The sequence below is a fragment of the Bacillus rossius genome, chromosome 2 (assembly GCF_032445375.1).
Source record: "Bacillus rossius redtenbacheri isolate Brsri chromosome 2, Brsri_v3, whole genome shotgun sequence".
NCBI lineage: Eukaryota > Metazoa > Arthropoda > Insecta > Phasmatodea > Bacillidae > Bacillus > Bacillus rossius.
This window is the reverse complement of record NC_086331.1, coordinates 2,346,088-2,362,485: the sequence shown is the minus strand read 5'-3', so window position 1 is coordinate 2,362,485 and position 16,398 is coordinate 2,346,088. Positions and strand designations below refer to the sequence as shown.

General features: G+C 33.7%; 2 protein-coding genes across 6 annotated transcripts in view; one reads left to right on the top strand and one right to left on the bottom strand.

The window, feature by feature from the left end:
• LOC134529027 (uncharacterized) overlaps positions 1 to 15,613 on the top strand; it is a 50,352-nt gene extending 34,739 nt beyond the window's left edge. Inside the window, exons 6-9 of one of the 2 annotated variants that reach the window (XM_063362710.1) lie at positions 2,784 to 2,900; positions 6,388 to 6,508; positions 6,983 to 7,091; positions 10,288 to 15,613. In XM_063362710.1, the coding sequence (XP_063218780.1) occupies positions 2,784 to 2,900; positions 6,388 to 6,508; positions 6,983 to 7,091; positions 10,288 to 10,351 (411 nt within the window). In that variant the 3' untranslated portion in view covers positions 10,352 to 15,613. Of the gene's footprint in view, positions 1 to 2,783; positions 2,901 to 6,387; positions 6,509 to 6,982; positions 7,425 to 10,287 lie in introns of those variants that run through there. The other variant, XM_063362711.1, reaches the window with a different exon arrangement.
• LOC134529026 (bicaudal D-related protein homolog) overlaps positions 14,392 to 16,398 on the bottom strand; it is a 234,327-nt gene continuing 232,320 nt past the window's right edge. For all 4 annotated transcript variants that reach the window (XM_063362706.1, XM_063362707.1, XM_063362705.1 and 1 more), the window contains one exon: positions 14,392 to 14,812. In XM_063362706.1, coding sequence (XP_063218776.1) covers positions 14,645 to 14,812 — 168 coding nt within the window. In that variant the 3' untranslated portion in view covers positions 14,392 to 14,644. The remainder of the gene's footprint in view (positions 14,813 to 16,398) is intronic.

The following is a 16,398-nucleotide window of genomic DNA, read 5'->3' as shown; positions in this document are numbered from 1 at the left end:
ATATAAAACAATCCGATCGTAAGAAAACAATAACAAACAAGTATATTCAGTTCAAAGATTAATGAATGCACAAAATATGAGATCCGTGCCTTGGTAAATCGCGTGCACCATTTTCATAATCATTCGCGCCACTAGTCTCGCTTGGTGCTGGCCATAGATGCTAATAGCGAAGTGCACAGTCTTTCCGATACTATCCATATCTATGGTGCGATAAAGTTATTTTCTTACGTTTGCAAAGGTAAACAATGAACGTTTTTCAAAATAAAAGCATTAAAACGTAATTTATCAGGAGGAATATAACAAAAAAATTTGTGAATTTTAGGACTTTTCCGCTTCGTAAAAACGTATGAAACGGGAAATTAAAGATTTTATAAGTGTATGTTCCGGGAAAGTAAACCATTGTAAATATAGAACTTTCGGCGGGACCAAAATTAATCGGCGTATGACACGGGAAAATGTATGAAACGGGAACGTATCATCGAGGTTCTACTGTATTTACAAATTTAGCATGCCACTCAACAGCACAAAGCCATAAAATGGTTTGTTCATAAAACACACAATTAAATATACTAAAATAAAATAACAGAACAACACTACCAGATTTTGTGCATTATATGGTGCAATTAATCATGAAGTTGTTTTTACTTTAAGAATTTGTAAGCTCATAACGAAGTTTGTGGAATTCAGGTTTTACGTAGCGAAAGAAAAGAATTTAAGTGTGAGATGGATGCCACATCATCTCAGGCTTGGCAGTTTTCATGAAAGATGGTAATATGGAAATTTTACAAGGATGGCAGTTGTGATTCTTTAAATAATTTTGGTATATTAATTTTAGTGACTAAGTCTATAAATAATGTAACACTCTTGACTCGAAAAATATCTGCTCGCAGATGTCTTTCAAATTCTGAAAATTTCTGGAAGCAGGTTAATTAAGGAAACTAAATTTCTCTGTCAGAAGGAAAAGCCTTGTTCTCTCCATGATTGCGAGCACAACCCTCTATTCATGACTTACTTGAGAGCTGCGGTTCACAACCACTTTGTAGTTGTCTAAGTGCGTGAAGTTTCCCGCACACACTTGCACACACTTGAGCTCCATTCGCTCGGAGCTCCCAGGCGAGTGCCAGGCTGTGGCTTGTCGACAAGAACACTACTGCCACTACCCTGCTTCTCTTTCGCAATTCCTTCCTGGCCACGGAACACTCCACCAATCCTGTGGTGTTCACCATCACCTGATGTTCTGGTCAGCTAATGCTATGCCATGCCGATACCGGCACCCCATCACTCTAGTAGATGTGTTGTCTCCTCTGTGGCTCGCACCATGCATGCGTCAGCCCGGCAGTTCGTCCATGTGATGTCACATGAAACAGTTGTGACGTGGTAACCTAAGTGCAGCACCAGATGTGGCAAACATTTGCACCATACAGTAGGCTACAAATGCTTTGAGTTGTAACTTAAATAATGAGGTACACTAGGGAAAAAATCCTTTAAGTTCTGGCTTTTACTTGATAACTTTGAAACTCTAGGTAATTATGAAAACATATAAATATAAAATTTTACATTAAAAGTGTTAACATGACAAGATATTAGCTATTTACTGATATGAGGCAAGAGACAGAATACCAGTGCCTTATGTGCCATACAAACACGCACACATGCGCATGCACACACACACACAATGTAAGCCTCCACTCTGGGAGTAATTGATTCTAACTTATTGTTCATAACAAACAAGGCCTGGAAACATGTGCTGACTTATGTAAAGGAAACACAGCAGTGTGCAGAAAATCCAGAGCCAGAGCAGAGAGTGACAAATAAATTTACCTTTACTCCTACAAGTATTAGGTGCAGAGTTACTGTGGATCTTAGACTAACTGGCTTGGTCTATTATGGAGTTTTAAGAGAAAATACAGTACCGGAATAAATTTTTTTAGAGGTAACCCACTGGAAGATATAATTATGTGACAACAACCAAATGATTAGGTTTTATCCCTGGTGTATTATATTATTGATTATTATTTTTTTTTCTTGTTGCAGTTTTACAGCAAGTACTTCATATGACTTTAAATTATCTTTGACGAAAAGATCGCCTTGAGTTGTCTATAAAATTAAACTTGACATTACACACGGGAGTTACAAAGTGAAATTTACAAAGATATAGTACCATTGTATTTAATAAAGCTGTCAGCCAGCCACAGTGACATTGTGTTGATTTTTATAAACCCACCCACCCTCTTACCTCTCCTTAATGTGGTTTGGCAAGCCAATTTTTTGGTCAGACAATGTTTCTGTTGGTAATTACCTAATACTTATGGAGTTCCTAGTTCACAAACTTAATCTTATTTTTCACTTTTTAACCAAAATATTGAAATAAACTAACATATAATTTCAAACTACTATCTACAGATAAATTTTACATGTCTGGACTAGATTTTAGTATATTTAAGTTCAATATTTCTGTGAACCTAAATCAAATTTTGTGTTTTTATTTTATTAATATATGTATATACATAATTTTTACTAGATCTCCTTAATAAAATACCTGTGTCATATTTATTGAATGTTTTTGTTCTGAGTAATGAAAGTTTATTTTAATAATTTTATTTATTATAAAATATTTTAATATTTATAATTTGCATGTATCAATTTTATATTATACAAACATTTCTTTTTTTTCTCTCTTTTTTTTTGTAGTTAATTTTAGTAGGTAGTGGGTTTCATTAACTTTATATTTTGTAGATAAGTGAACTAACATTTGGTTTTCGTGTTTTTGTCGAATGCTCCAGTTGCAGAACAATGTAAGTGGTGCTTCGTGTGATCGATGTAAGGCCAGCTGGTTGCATCAGCTGTTTCTGCAAGGGGTAACCAGCCAGTGCCAGATCTGCAGGCTGTACAGGGACCAGGTAGGCCTCACAAATTTGATTTTTTTCATATTATTAAATAGCAAATACCGTATTTAATCGCATAATGTCCGCACATTTCTTTTTAAATACTTGAAATGGAATTTTTAAAAATCCGCATAAAGTCCGCACCAGACAAAGCAACCTTGGCCACCCCTGAAAGACACAGTAACGGGATGGATATTTACCGACTTTTTCAACAATGCTTTGACCTTGAGTTGTTCATTTCTCCGTAGCGGTCGCTGAGAGGCTTTAATTTTGTTTTCATGTAAGATATAATACGTAACGTAAAGAAAACGTCAGCTGTAACAGAATGGACATACATAAATTTTTACATGTCAGAAAGACAAGACTCTGCTTTGTTTTCGTTAAAAATTCCTGCTCAGCTTTTTCCACACTCTGCACTCCTTCCCCCGCTTCAGTCAAGCAGGGCAGGACTCGCATGCACAGATGTCTGCCGGTAACTGTTTTTATACACACAGTGGGCAAGGGACAGGGAGGGAGGCTCGCCAGCGCCGGCTAATGCCGACATTAGACATCTGCCCCGTGCCGTCAGTGGCCATCTCAATGAAAGATTAAAAAAAATATCTTTTCACGCAAAGCGTTTATTTTGTGTAGGCTGGCTGCGGCATCTGAACGTAAGAGCGCACACGCGAGTGAGAGAAGAAAAAAAAAAGAGTGGCGTCTTCCACTAATTGCTGGAACCCAATTATCTCAACATCTGTCACATTTCTTACGTCCTCTGCCGAGGGTCGCCAATCACCAGCGCTCTGTGAAGTAGTGTGCCGCCGTTAATATTTTTCAACTGGGCCGAGGGAAGGGTGAACTAGTTATGAGAGAACAATTTTTTTACTCTACACAAAACATGTAAAATTTTGTGGAAAAAATTTTTTTTTCAGACTTCACCTCATAATGTCAGCACCCCATTTTTTTTGTCAAAAATGTAGCCAAATTACTGCGGACATTATGCGAGTAAATACGGTATTCCATTATAGTAATATAATCCTTCAAGTTGAAATACATACAGTCAAACCTCTATCTATCGAACTCGCATGTATTATTGTCCGTGTTTATCGTATACTTTCTACGGTCCCGCCAAAATTGTCATACAACTAAGGTTAAAAAAGTCCGCTTGTACCGATGTTCGAATTATTGTTTTGTCCGCATTGATCGTACAAAATATGTGGTCCCGTCACTATAAATTATAATAGATGATCGTTTAACCATAAATATTTTGCAGAAATAACCATTTCTTAGACACAAGCCGTCATAAAAACAGTAACGATTGTATACGTAAAAATCACCTTAAATCTGCAGCCGAGTAATGGAGCACGTAAACATGAAGAAAAGACAAATGAACAAACAACTTACGAAGAAATATGGATGATGTACCATAACTACAGTACAAACCCAATTGTTATCTTACGATAATTACCATAAAAAGAACTACAGATTCTTTGTTGATACCATAATACTACAGAAGCACGATAGCTACCACATTTGCACTATAGTTACCGTAACAACCGAGATGTATATTTACCGTGATGGTAATGTACGTATTTATTTAAGACATATTAAAATTAAAGAACATTACTGAAAAAAAAAAGCATGTTAAATTTTTATATGTACGGTTAGCACATTTTGCGAAGAAATAATGCGATCTGAAAGAATGCAGTACTACTACGAAAAGTGAAAAGGGTACTCATGGATTTTTAGGTTATGGCAGTCGTTTTTTCAGTAATATCGGCCAAAAATTAACAAGCGTATCGGAAGTCGGCAGAAATGCCGATTCAACTAAATATTGGCAAAATCGGCTCCTTCAGTACACCTCTATATTTGATGACATGAGTAAACATTTTAGACTTCAGGATATTGAAAAAGACTGTAATTTCCATGTAGGTTTATTGTGCGTATGTTTTTTTTTTTGTAAGTGTAAATTGAATTAAGTAAAATGCTTCCATTTTTATTTTTTTTCAAATGATTAAACTTTAATGACAAGTAACTGATATATTTCTGACACTAATTTTGAGGTTGAAATATTTTTTTCAAAATCTAAGAGTGAAGTCCACATCTAATGAATGTCCGCATCTACTGAATTTTTTTGTTGGTCCCCTGAAAAACGATAGAGGTTTGACTGTACTTTGCATGTTATTTGATTTATAAATCTAATACTTATTAGAACTAATTCTTTCATGTGTTCTACTTAACCGCATTATCTAAATGAACTCTGGTTTTGATCAAATTTATCACTTATCATGCTACTTATCTAGATTGTATCTATTTTTTAAGTATTGTTGAGTTATCTGCATTTAACTCCTCCAACATTATAAAATTAGAATCTATACAAAATGAATTGTTCAAAATCATTAATCTTAAAAATCTTCCCCATCATGATCTACCTAATCATTCTGATTGCAGAGTGCATTTAGATGTTATTTTCATTAAAAATTGCTATAACTCATAACAGGATTAATAGTCCTACAATTTAATAGCTCATTAACATGTACGTACTTTGTGCACATATTAACATGGTAAATGATTTAATTATTATATTAATTTCTAACTATAATAATATTAATAAACTACATATACTATATAAAAATTAATAAAATATTAAAAATATAAAATTTAATTTAATCATCTAGATTTATTTACTCAGTTTAATTTAGTAAATCCCACCTTATTCAATAATGCATCTTAAGGTGTCATGTATGATGATAGTTAGGTGGGATGATAAGCACAACGCTCACTGGTTCTTCTAGTGCGGTATCGCCTCTATGTGCAAGACTGTGAACTGGCACCCAGTCTTCTCGTCCATAGGACAACAGTAAAATTTTATCAAGTCCATGCAAGTCCCCTAAGTGCTTTCAATAATCTGTACCAGTTATTTATGACAAAAATTACTCTGAAAACAATCCTCTTAGCCATTTTAACTATTCTATAATTACAATTTAAAAAACGTATTTCGGAAACCACTTCCAGCGAATTTTTAAGTGGTTTTTGTAACAGACCCCACTCTGCTATCTTGAGTAGTTTTGAAATTGTGTTTTTCCTGAAGCTCTGTGCACCGTGTGTGTGTCTGGGCAGACGGGGCCCTTAAGGATTGTGGTATTAATTCTCCTGGGAATTGTTCTGATGATTTTTTTTGTTTTCTGATCTGACCTGTCCTAAGTAATATTGCCGTGGCTGTGGTAAGGTTTTATTTTACGTATTATATTTTTCCTTGTGCTGTCTGTTTGTCGTATCCTTCGATTTTTGTTAGATTTTTTTTTGTGTTTGTGTATTCTATTTGTCATTCCCCACTGCTAAATTCTCTTTACTGAGCATGGTAAAAAAATTAAAATAAATAAAATAATTTGTATTCATTACAACTTATTTGTACACAAACAATTTGTAAAATGTACTCAGCACTGATGAATTTTTTACCATACAAAAAATTTTAGCTGAAATAATTATTGATTCAGAAATTTTGTCTTTGTGATGGCACCAGAAAAACGCAAGAATTCAAACTTGTCAGAACCTCGAGCAGACTCGAGCCAATCACAGATGGGATCCACATAGATGTGACATCCCGGGAGCTCGTATTCCAGGACTTCTCCAGGCATCTAGATGTGAGTATTGGATACAGCCAAGTGTTCCAGTTACTACAACTGTGTATTTAACAACGCTTTAGTCGTAACCTCGGTATTTAACATTGAACTTGTTTATCAGAAGAGTAAAACTAATTGTTGCAGCCACATAACTGGAGAGAATGTGATCGACTACTATTCAAATTATTATTTTGTTATGTTGTCTGACATACCCTTACATGTTTAAGGAGAGTTTTTTGTCCAACCATCTTAATTCACTAAATTTTGCAAACAGATACTCAAGTTAAAAGTAGATCTTTCTATCAGCCATCAAACCAGGGACTAACTTGACGGACCACTTCTTCATTGGATTTGAAACTGTACCAGAACCGGCTTAATACTTGGGCAGAAAATACTGTGTAAATGAAGATCATCTCCCAGGAGTTCTCTGTTAATACTGATTCAGTTATAGTCATTGCTGTGTGTATCATGAGGGCTACATTTGTTTCCCTGCAGGTGTACTCCTGGCAGCTGGCAAACTTACTTCATACTGCGGCCAGCTCAAGTACACGCGCCCGGGGGACAGAGCTCTCGCAACAGCTACCCCTGTCATCGAACTCATCAGGTTTTAGTTCACATTTTTAAGTTCAATTTAATTAAATGTTATGTAATCATGTTTAATTTGTCATAATTTCGCATTCATAAAATTACTTCATATCTAAAAGTAGATCTCATGGAAAACATCTGGTCGCATATTCACAGCAAAAACTCAAAGCTGATCAACCGACGACTATGTTTTATCTGGTGGATAATACACAGTGAATGATGACCGGATACAGGATCCACCCTTTTGAAGTTTCTTCACACATATGCAATTGCCTTAAATATTTGCTTTGCAGAGTGTATGAAAGTAGTTTTTTTCCAGTTCCTATTTTGATTACCTTGAAAAATAATTATTTTTAAATTAAATTTTTTTAATTTTATTCCCCCCCCCCCCCCCCCCCCCCCAAAAAAAATTTTTTAATATAATAACAAAATTTTACCTATAGTAATTATAGCTGACTCAAGGCTAAGTTCCTTAGTTTGGCAGCCACCATGGTATTTATTTCTCCTAGGAATATGTGTAGGTAAAAAGATGTAATATCCACAATATTGTAAACAAAGCTTTGAATTTTGCAAACTTTAATTACGACAATTTTTAAACTAAATTTTAGGTATTTACAAAGCTGTACAAGGCTTATACTTTACAGACAATGTAAATGAAGTATCCTGAGCAATTCTATGTTGCTTAAATGTTTACATAATGTACATATTTGGAATATTTTGATTTTAAAACTTGTTATTTAACTAACGCGTGTATCTCATGAAATGAATGAATGTTGTGTGAGTTAAGCATTATGTCGATAGATGTTCTAATTATCGCAGAGGAGTTCTGAAGAGAATAACATTGCTTTGAATTGGTTGACTTCTAACTAGTCTGGATTTTGGAGATGAAGTTTAGCAGAAAATGGAAAGAAACTAATTGACGAAAAATTTTCAGTTTCCTTCTAACTACATTGAACACTGAAACCTTTAGTTCCTAATATTTCAAAGATTTGATGGTACTCTGTAGAACTTTAGTTGTTAAATTTTTTTAGTGATGGGTCGATTCCGATTCTGGAATCGGTCGGTTCCACCGATTGCACTATAATCGTGGGATTCCGAATACAATGGTTTTGGAATCGACCATGACCGATTCCTGCATTGTTTTTAATTTTGCAAAATACATCTCCTACGCAACGTAAAAAAATATTAAAATGCATGCAAATATAATTTTTAAACTACATAATACAATCTTTTTTTTACGGAACTGATTTACGAATTACGGTGATTAACGTATTTATTTTCTTGCACCGCCATTTTCCCTACAGTACAAAATAATGCAGTACAGTGAAACCTCGTTTATTCGTTCCCGCATTGTAGAATTTCCCGGTTTTATTGTTCAATGTCCATGGTCCCGAAAAAATCCTGCAAGAACAATGTTAAAAAAATCCCGTTTCCATCGTTATGAGTATTTTTTAACCCGGTTTAACGGGTTGAACTTTACAGGCTTTTTACCGATTTCACATTCAAATTCCCGAGAAATATTCCAGTTTACGGGTGTCTACACGACACGCAATACCAATATTTACATATGGCGGCCATTACTAAAAGAAAACGAATAAAGTGAGCATGACGCTGTTGCTAACAGGTTCACCAACTTCGATAAAACAACAGACGAAAGCTAACGCTCGCTCGATAGTTCTTGCTTTGTGCGATAATCGACACAACAATATAACCGTGGTCGATATACTGTACATACTAGCCCAACGTAAACACGTTTCTATTTAGCGACAGTGAAATCCTGCGAGAAACATAGACGAAATTGTTCATCCTAGCGTTTCCGTGGCCGGCCGTATATGCGCGAGATTTTCTTTGTTTACGGTAAATTAGCTTTACGCATTTAACTTTAATGCACGTGTGAAATTTGTAAAGGTTCATTGATATGTATCGGCCTACAAAAGAGGTTAAAACCATTAAAGAGCGTTTAGAAATTATAAATGCCGTTGAAAAAAATCCAGGCAAAAACGGGTTGATTTGGCAAAGCGCTATGGTATTCCTCCATCGACTCTTAACAAACTTGTGATTACCAACACCAAAAATATTTTGCTGCATAAAAACTCATCTTATAATTTCTCTGCATTATAAATAAGAAAGTAGTGTGCATCTTATAACATGTGGTATGTACCTTTTAAATTTTGAATAATACATACGTAATTACTTGCTTAAAACATACAAATTTCAAGTTTATTTTGTTTTGTTCATTTAAAAAAATTAAGGAAGTATAATTTTCCAATATTGATAGTGTATATACAGTGTGCTGCTGGTGTCAGTTTATGGAAATACCTAACTGATTCACTGAAAGTTTTTGCAATAGTACATACATTGTGCATTTGGTAACTTTAGAGTGTGTTCCCACATTGTAGGATTTCCTGGATTATCCGTTTTTTACTCATGGTCCATTGGAAAACTGATAATCAGGGTTTCACTGTATCTATTTTCCCGCTTTAAGCGAAAGCATTTTTCGGAAATTACGTTGCAGCAGCACTGCATTTAATAGTAAACCTTCAAAAATAATTAGAAAAAACCATAAAGGTTTAAAGAAAATTATGTAAATGTAAACGGCACGTAAAATAATGTAAACGTTAACTATTTGATCATGGCAGCTAAATTTGCCATTGTAAACAACTTTTTTTTTTGTGCTACCTGCCATGGTAAATCATACGGCCATGAACCAAATTTTTGGTGACGTGAACGTGAAAATTAAGATGTTTCACATCTCTGCACTTAAATCTTTAAAGAATTAAAATGAAATAATTTTTTAACGAGATTTTACCCAAATTCACAGTGGATTACTGTGACCATATTAAAATAAGTTTAAAAGCAACATAACCAAATTGCTGTAAATCGGCGTTCTTGTGCATGTTCAGTGATGCTCGTTTTTTATTTTAGATATATTTTGGAAAGGCAGTTGGCTAAACTGAATTTCCAAACATTGCTGCTGAAACGTTCGTAAATTTTTATTACCAAACATAAACAATCTTTTGAAAGTAGTTGTGTTAGTTTAACAAGAATTGTTTCCGATAAATTTCTGAAATGAATTAAATGTTAACACGCGATTATTTGAAGAGTTTAAATATTTTGTGTAAGAAAATCTCACCATAAAATGTGGAAATTTTGAGATGCTAAAACATGCACAGAATTTCTTACTCAAGAACCGAAAATTTATTTTCTATTTACAGTTGTGAAGAACTGCAAGACTGGATGGATTTATTCTTTTCACCAAGTGAGATAATTAAGTTCTAGGTAATATATTAAAATGTAAGCATCTCTGACATTTTATTTTAGTGTGATGTATATTTGTTTCTGGTCATTTCCATCATAATGAGATAATAAATTTTTATTTTTAAATTTCCCTCTTTATTTTTTTTTAGCCCTGGTCCCTTGAAATATGTATAAACGTGGTTATATTGTTATTTTATTTGGATCATTATTTAGTTGAGCTTGAAAATAAAATTCTTAACCTAACCGTACAAACCTCTTTTTTACAATTAATTAATGGAGTTTATAATGTAAGGTATCTAAAGTTGGTTAAGTTATAACATTACTTACAATTTATAAGACATCTTTGATTGTGTTTGAACACGTGTTTTGTCTAACTATATGCAAAGTTAAAAGGCCAAATTGTGCTAGAAATTCAGGGTAGCATAACTTGATGGTAATGAACATACTTTTTAACATTATATAAGCTGTATATAATGTTAATTTCTGCACAGAAACTGAAACACAACGCAATTACATTTTTAAAATCATAAACAACCTTTTTTTTTTGTGAGTATATTACTCTGTTGAACATTGTCAGACAAAAATTAAGGAATCGGATTCGAAGAATCGACCCTTTAATTTAAGAATCGAAAATGGAATCGGAATCTGTATATTTTAGGAATCGGCCCAACACTAAATTTTTTACATTATGACAAAAATTATTGTATTTACAGTGAAACCTCTTTAATACAAACCTGAAGGGACCAAGAATTTTGCAGTTTGTATTAACGAGGTTTGTATTAACAGGTGCATATGCTCACATTAATAATAATCGACAAAATCAAGTATGGATTATTAACTCAAAAATTAGTCAAATGGAGAATTAAAGAGGCTTGAAAAATTCATTGATTTTTTTCTGCACTTTTTTAGTTGCATAAATGTCCTTTACTGCACTGCAAAGTTTGTCGAAGGAAGACAAGACATCAGTGTCTACATCACTAGCAGCCAGAACATTTTCCAAGACAATTAATGCTAAAGTGGACTTCACTCTAAGAATTTTTAAAAAATATTTCAACCTCAAAATTAGTGTCAGAAATATATCAGTTACTTGTCATTAAAGTTAAATCAGTTGAAAAATAAATAAAAATGGAAGTATTTTACTTAATTCAATTTACACTTGCAAAAAAAAAACATACGCACAATAAATCTACATGGAAATTAAAGTCTTTTTCAATATCCTGAAGTCTGAAATATGTTTACTCATGTCATCAAATGTAGAGCTGTACTGAAGAAGCCGATTTTGCCAATATTTAGTTGAATCTGCATTTCTGCCGACTTCCGATACGCTTGTTAATTTTCGGCCGATATTACTGAAAAACGAGAGAGACTGCCATAACCTAAAAATCCACGATTACCCTTTTCGCTTTTCGTAGTAGTACTGCATTTTTTCAGATCGCATTATTTCTTCGCAACATGTGCCAAACGTACATATAAAAATTTAACATCCTATTTTTCAATAATGTTCTTTATTTTTAATATGTCATAAATAAATACATTACCGTCACAGTAAATATACATCTCAGTTGTTACGGTAACTGTAGTGCAAATGTGGTAGCTATCGTGCTTCTGTAGTAATTATGGTATCGACAAAGAATCTTTAGTTCTTTTTATGGTAATTATCTTAGGATAACAATTGGGTTTGTACTGTAGTTATGGTACATCATCCATATTTCTTCGTAAGTTGTTGTTCATTTGTCTTTTCATATTTACGTGCTCCATTACTTGGCTGCAGATTTAAGTTGATTTTTACTACTGTATACTATCGTTACTGTTTTTATGACGGTTTCTTTCTAAGAAATGGTTATTTTTGCAAAATCTTTATGGTTAAACGATCATCTATTATAATTTATAGTGACAGGACCACATTTTGTACGATCAATGCGGACAAAACGATAATTCGAACATCGGTACAAGCGGACTTTTTTAACCTTAGTTGTATGGCAATTTTGCCGGGACCGTAGAAAGTATACGATAAACACGGACAATCGATACATGCGAGTTCGATAGATAGAGGATTGACTGTATACCATTTACCGTACAAATTATTTGCCGTTAACAGAATTATAGCTTTGAATATATATACTGTATAGAAGTCGCCAGCCCAGGTTAAAATTTCTAATACGGTTTTGAGGTAGTTGGTTAATTCATTGCCGCAATTGCCACCATCTCTAGGGCATCGACTAGTGGTGGTCCCTAGCGGACAAGTGTCGAACTCTTCAAACACCCCTTCCCCCTCTCGTAGAACGACCTTGAGCTGCAGGGAATGATAGATAGGGGGTGCGGGGAATGACAGCGGGCGACAGTGCTGCCCTCTAACGTGTAAATAACAACTAAGACGATACAGGGCTTTACGGCAGCGCACTGCAGCGGTGAAGTTCCCAAGCTGCCTATCATGCGCTTCTGAAAAACGTAGAGTAAATCCTATCCACTCGCGACTTCTATACAGTATATATATTCAAAGATTATAGTGAAGCTGTGTGCACGTGATTAAAGTGTGCGATTCTTGTTCTAAAATTTCATTCGGTTTATCCGATAATAAAACAATAGTACACTACGTGAGCGGACGTGAGGTTACTTCGTAATACATAATAACGAATATTTCGTATTAACCGTATTGATTGACATTAAATATGCTATCCCAGTCTGAAGGGGAATTAAAAGTGTTCGAATAAACGCGAACTTTGAAATAACCGGTATTTTATTAACGAGGTTTCACTGTATATTAATTGGCCTATCTTAAGCATGAACTAAACATGACCTATTCCTATCTGTGAAAACTAGGCAAATTATGTGGTTAGGAATCTGAAAGATGTACGTACTAGCAAAACTGCCATATCAATGTAGCAGTTGTATGCTTACACGTGTGTAGTGGTTGCTAACACATTTTAATTATGTGGTTTCAAAGCCACATAAATGTATTTTCTTTATTTTACTTTCAACAGCAACATGTGTTCTCTTTCACTCCATGGTCCGCTCTGTGAATATCAGGTTAACAATATTTTGAATGTTATTTTATTTTGGCAATTTTAAATATAATTTATTTGTAGTAAACTAATATTTTGTCATAGTTTTTTTTTGTTTTCTATTAGTATATGCATTATTTTATTTCATATAATATACTCATCTTTTAGTACTGGAATCTTTCCAGAATATCCCCAAACTGCAAGAACTATTTCTTTGCATAATAAATGTAATAAATCTAATATTTATAATTATCGCCTGATGGCAGTTATGTCTAGTTTTGCAGTAACATTTGAATACTGGGTAAAAATAATATGTATAAAAATTATACAATACTATCAAATTTACAACACTTAAAAGCATTGAAACAACTTTTGCTGATTTTCTATAAGAGATATACTTACAAGGCAATTAATGATGAATCGCTTGGAATTTCTGTAAATCATCTGCATTTGACATGATTGATCAAAAAATTATGAAATTTAGCTGTGAATAGTATAAAAAGCATACAAATTATAACAGTCTTATCTTAATGACACGAAGCATATTATATAGATTTTGCTGACCCTGAATGATTGATTGGGTCAACATTGTCAATTTTGATATCCTAACAACAAATACTATAGGGGTTGTCCAAGGAAGCATTGTCCTGTCCTATTAATGATATACATACGTGAATGATGCAGAAGAATCAGTAAAATTAAGAATCTCAGTTTAGCGGATGACTCCAACATAATGTTTAAAAAACAAATATTCTCAAACGTAAAGAAAGTTTGTTTTAGATGCTATTCAGAAGATTTACAATAAACTGTAACAGATTTGGTAGTTAATCTAGTAAGGAAGTTAAGAACAGTTCTGTTCTTTAGCCACTGTTTTTTCAATCCTTGCAGTATTGGTTGGTTGTATATAAAGTATTATTTCAGTCTGGCATGTTTTGATAGCTGGGTACACTATAGGCTTATATTCATTACTGTGACAGGACGATACATGATCTTTTTATCTTTTCACAATAAAGTTTGTAGGCTACAAAATTCAAAGCAGATGAATTCATACACAAATGATTAAAAAGCAGTCACAACTATTTTATTTCATAAAAGTTTGTAACAGTTTGATTTTGCTAACCTCTTGAATTACTGTACAAAATGTTTATCAAACTACAATCCTGTCAAACACAATTTCAACTGCTAAAATTTACACTCTGTGCTATCATGTAAGTACTATCTAAAAAAAAGTTGAACATATCAATGTTGAACCTATGCTATGATGTTAACAGTTAAATGATTTTAACTATTTACAATTTTTATTCTTCTGATGTCATCTTTGAAAGATACCAAAAATTCTTCTTGGCTGGATTTGCTTCTTATCATTTGATGAAACATTGGAACTGCAACTTTCGTAATCACTGGTGTTCACTTGAGAACGTAGTTCTTGAGCTGAGAGCTTGTTCTTCACTTGGTCATCTAACAGACATTGCACATCCATCTGAAAACAAAACAGTATATCATCCGTTTGAAATAAATTTGCTGTGACTAATAGTGCCATAAATTAGAGCACATAAGGCTTTGTAATACATGTAATTAATTATTTTCGAACAAGAGCTTCAATAAGAACGACACACTAAAGACGGAAGTCTACGAAGTAAATTTTATCAAAGGGTCAGGTATGAAAAAAATTAAGTAGGATATTTTAGCTCAAATTTTTATACAGCCACAGAACAGTTGAATAGCTGATTTACAATCATTCACAAGATTTGATTTGACAAGTGTTTAACGCAGAGTGAGTAGGAAATCAAATAAATATGTATAGCTAAAATAATAAAAAAGATAAATAGTTAAATGACATCTTTCAAGAACACAAAAAAAAAAACTACAAAAATGTTTAGGCACTGCCCTCTCATTTAAAAACCTTTTACAAAGCCTGATCTCCACTCTATGAAACTTAATGATGACATGTTATAATGGGTTTTGCCGTAGTGCATCTTCCATTATGTATGAAAATATAAAATAATAAAAGAGGGAGTAAGTACATAATAATTTTTTGTGTGAGGGGTCTCAAGACCACAGTGTACCCAGATCACAGTCAATAGTAGCTCGAGTGATTTGCCACCAGGCATTCTTGTCAGGTCATGTTTGGCTAATATTAACTCCAGAAAGTGACCTAAATGTGTTTGTTGCCATGATAATCAACAGGAGAAGGGTGACTTCAGCGGGACTGCTAATAGGGGCATTGACTACACCAGTTAACAGCGAGCACTGCAGTCTCACCTGGCACAGAAGGGGCTTGGCACACGGCGATGCTGATCAAGTCAGGTTAGCTTATTCCACGGATCATTATTTGAACAGTTCATAAGGAAACTGAGGATTAATTTCTTTGGAAGTTGTAAGTTAATAAGGCCTGTGCGAATATGAGTTTATTTTATGTTGTAATCAAATTATAAAATATGATTAGTGTGAGAAAAAGATAATTGCTTGAACTGTCACAGTGCGTGCATCTGTGTATTGCCACCAGAAGTTCTTCTACAAAAGCTCTAAGTTTTTTCTCTTCACCGTCGCATACTGAACTATAATGATGGAGCTGAAATGTCATTTTTCAACCCCCAGATCTTAAAACTGTCAACACTAACACCCACACATGGTTTTGATTTTTATGGACATGTATTTATCCTTATCAGTATGCTGTCAGTTCTAATGTATTTTTAACAACCTCTTTGTTCCATTAAATACTTTAAGCCGATAATGTTGGTGTTAGTAATGATTCCAAATAACAGTCTTAAATCTAGCTTTACTTTATTAGTCTTTTTTAAATATATGTGGCTAGATGTAACAAAAAAATTCCACATAAATAACCCTTAAACATTACAAAAATCTATAGAATCTTTGTCCCCACCCGATATGAGAAATTTTCCTGAGATCCAGAGAATTTTGTGTTATAAATCAAATTGAATATGAATAAAAAATATTCCTTTTTATTTTTAACAATTTGAATATACGCAGAGGCCTACAGTTAATGAAATAGTATTAGCCCCCAATTGTTAGGTATACTATAAATTACAGTTCATGTATAGCACA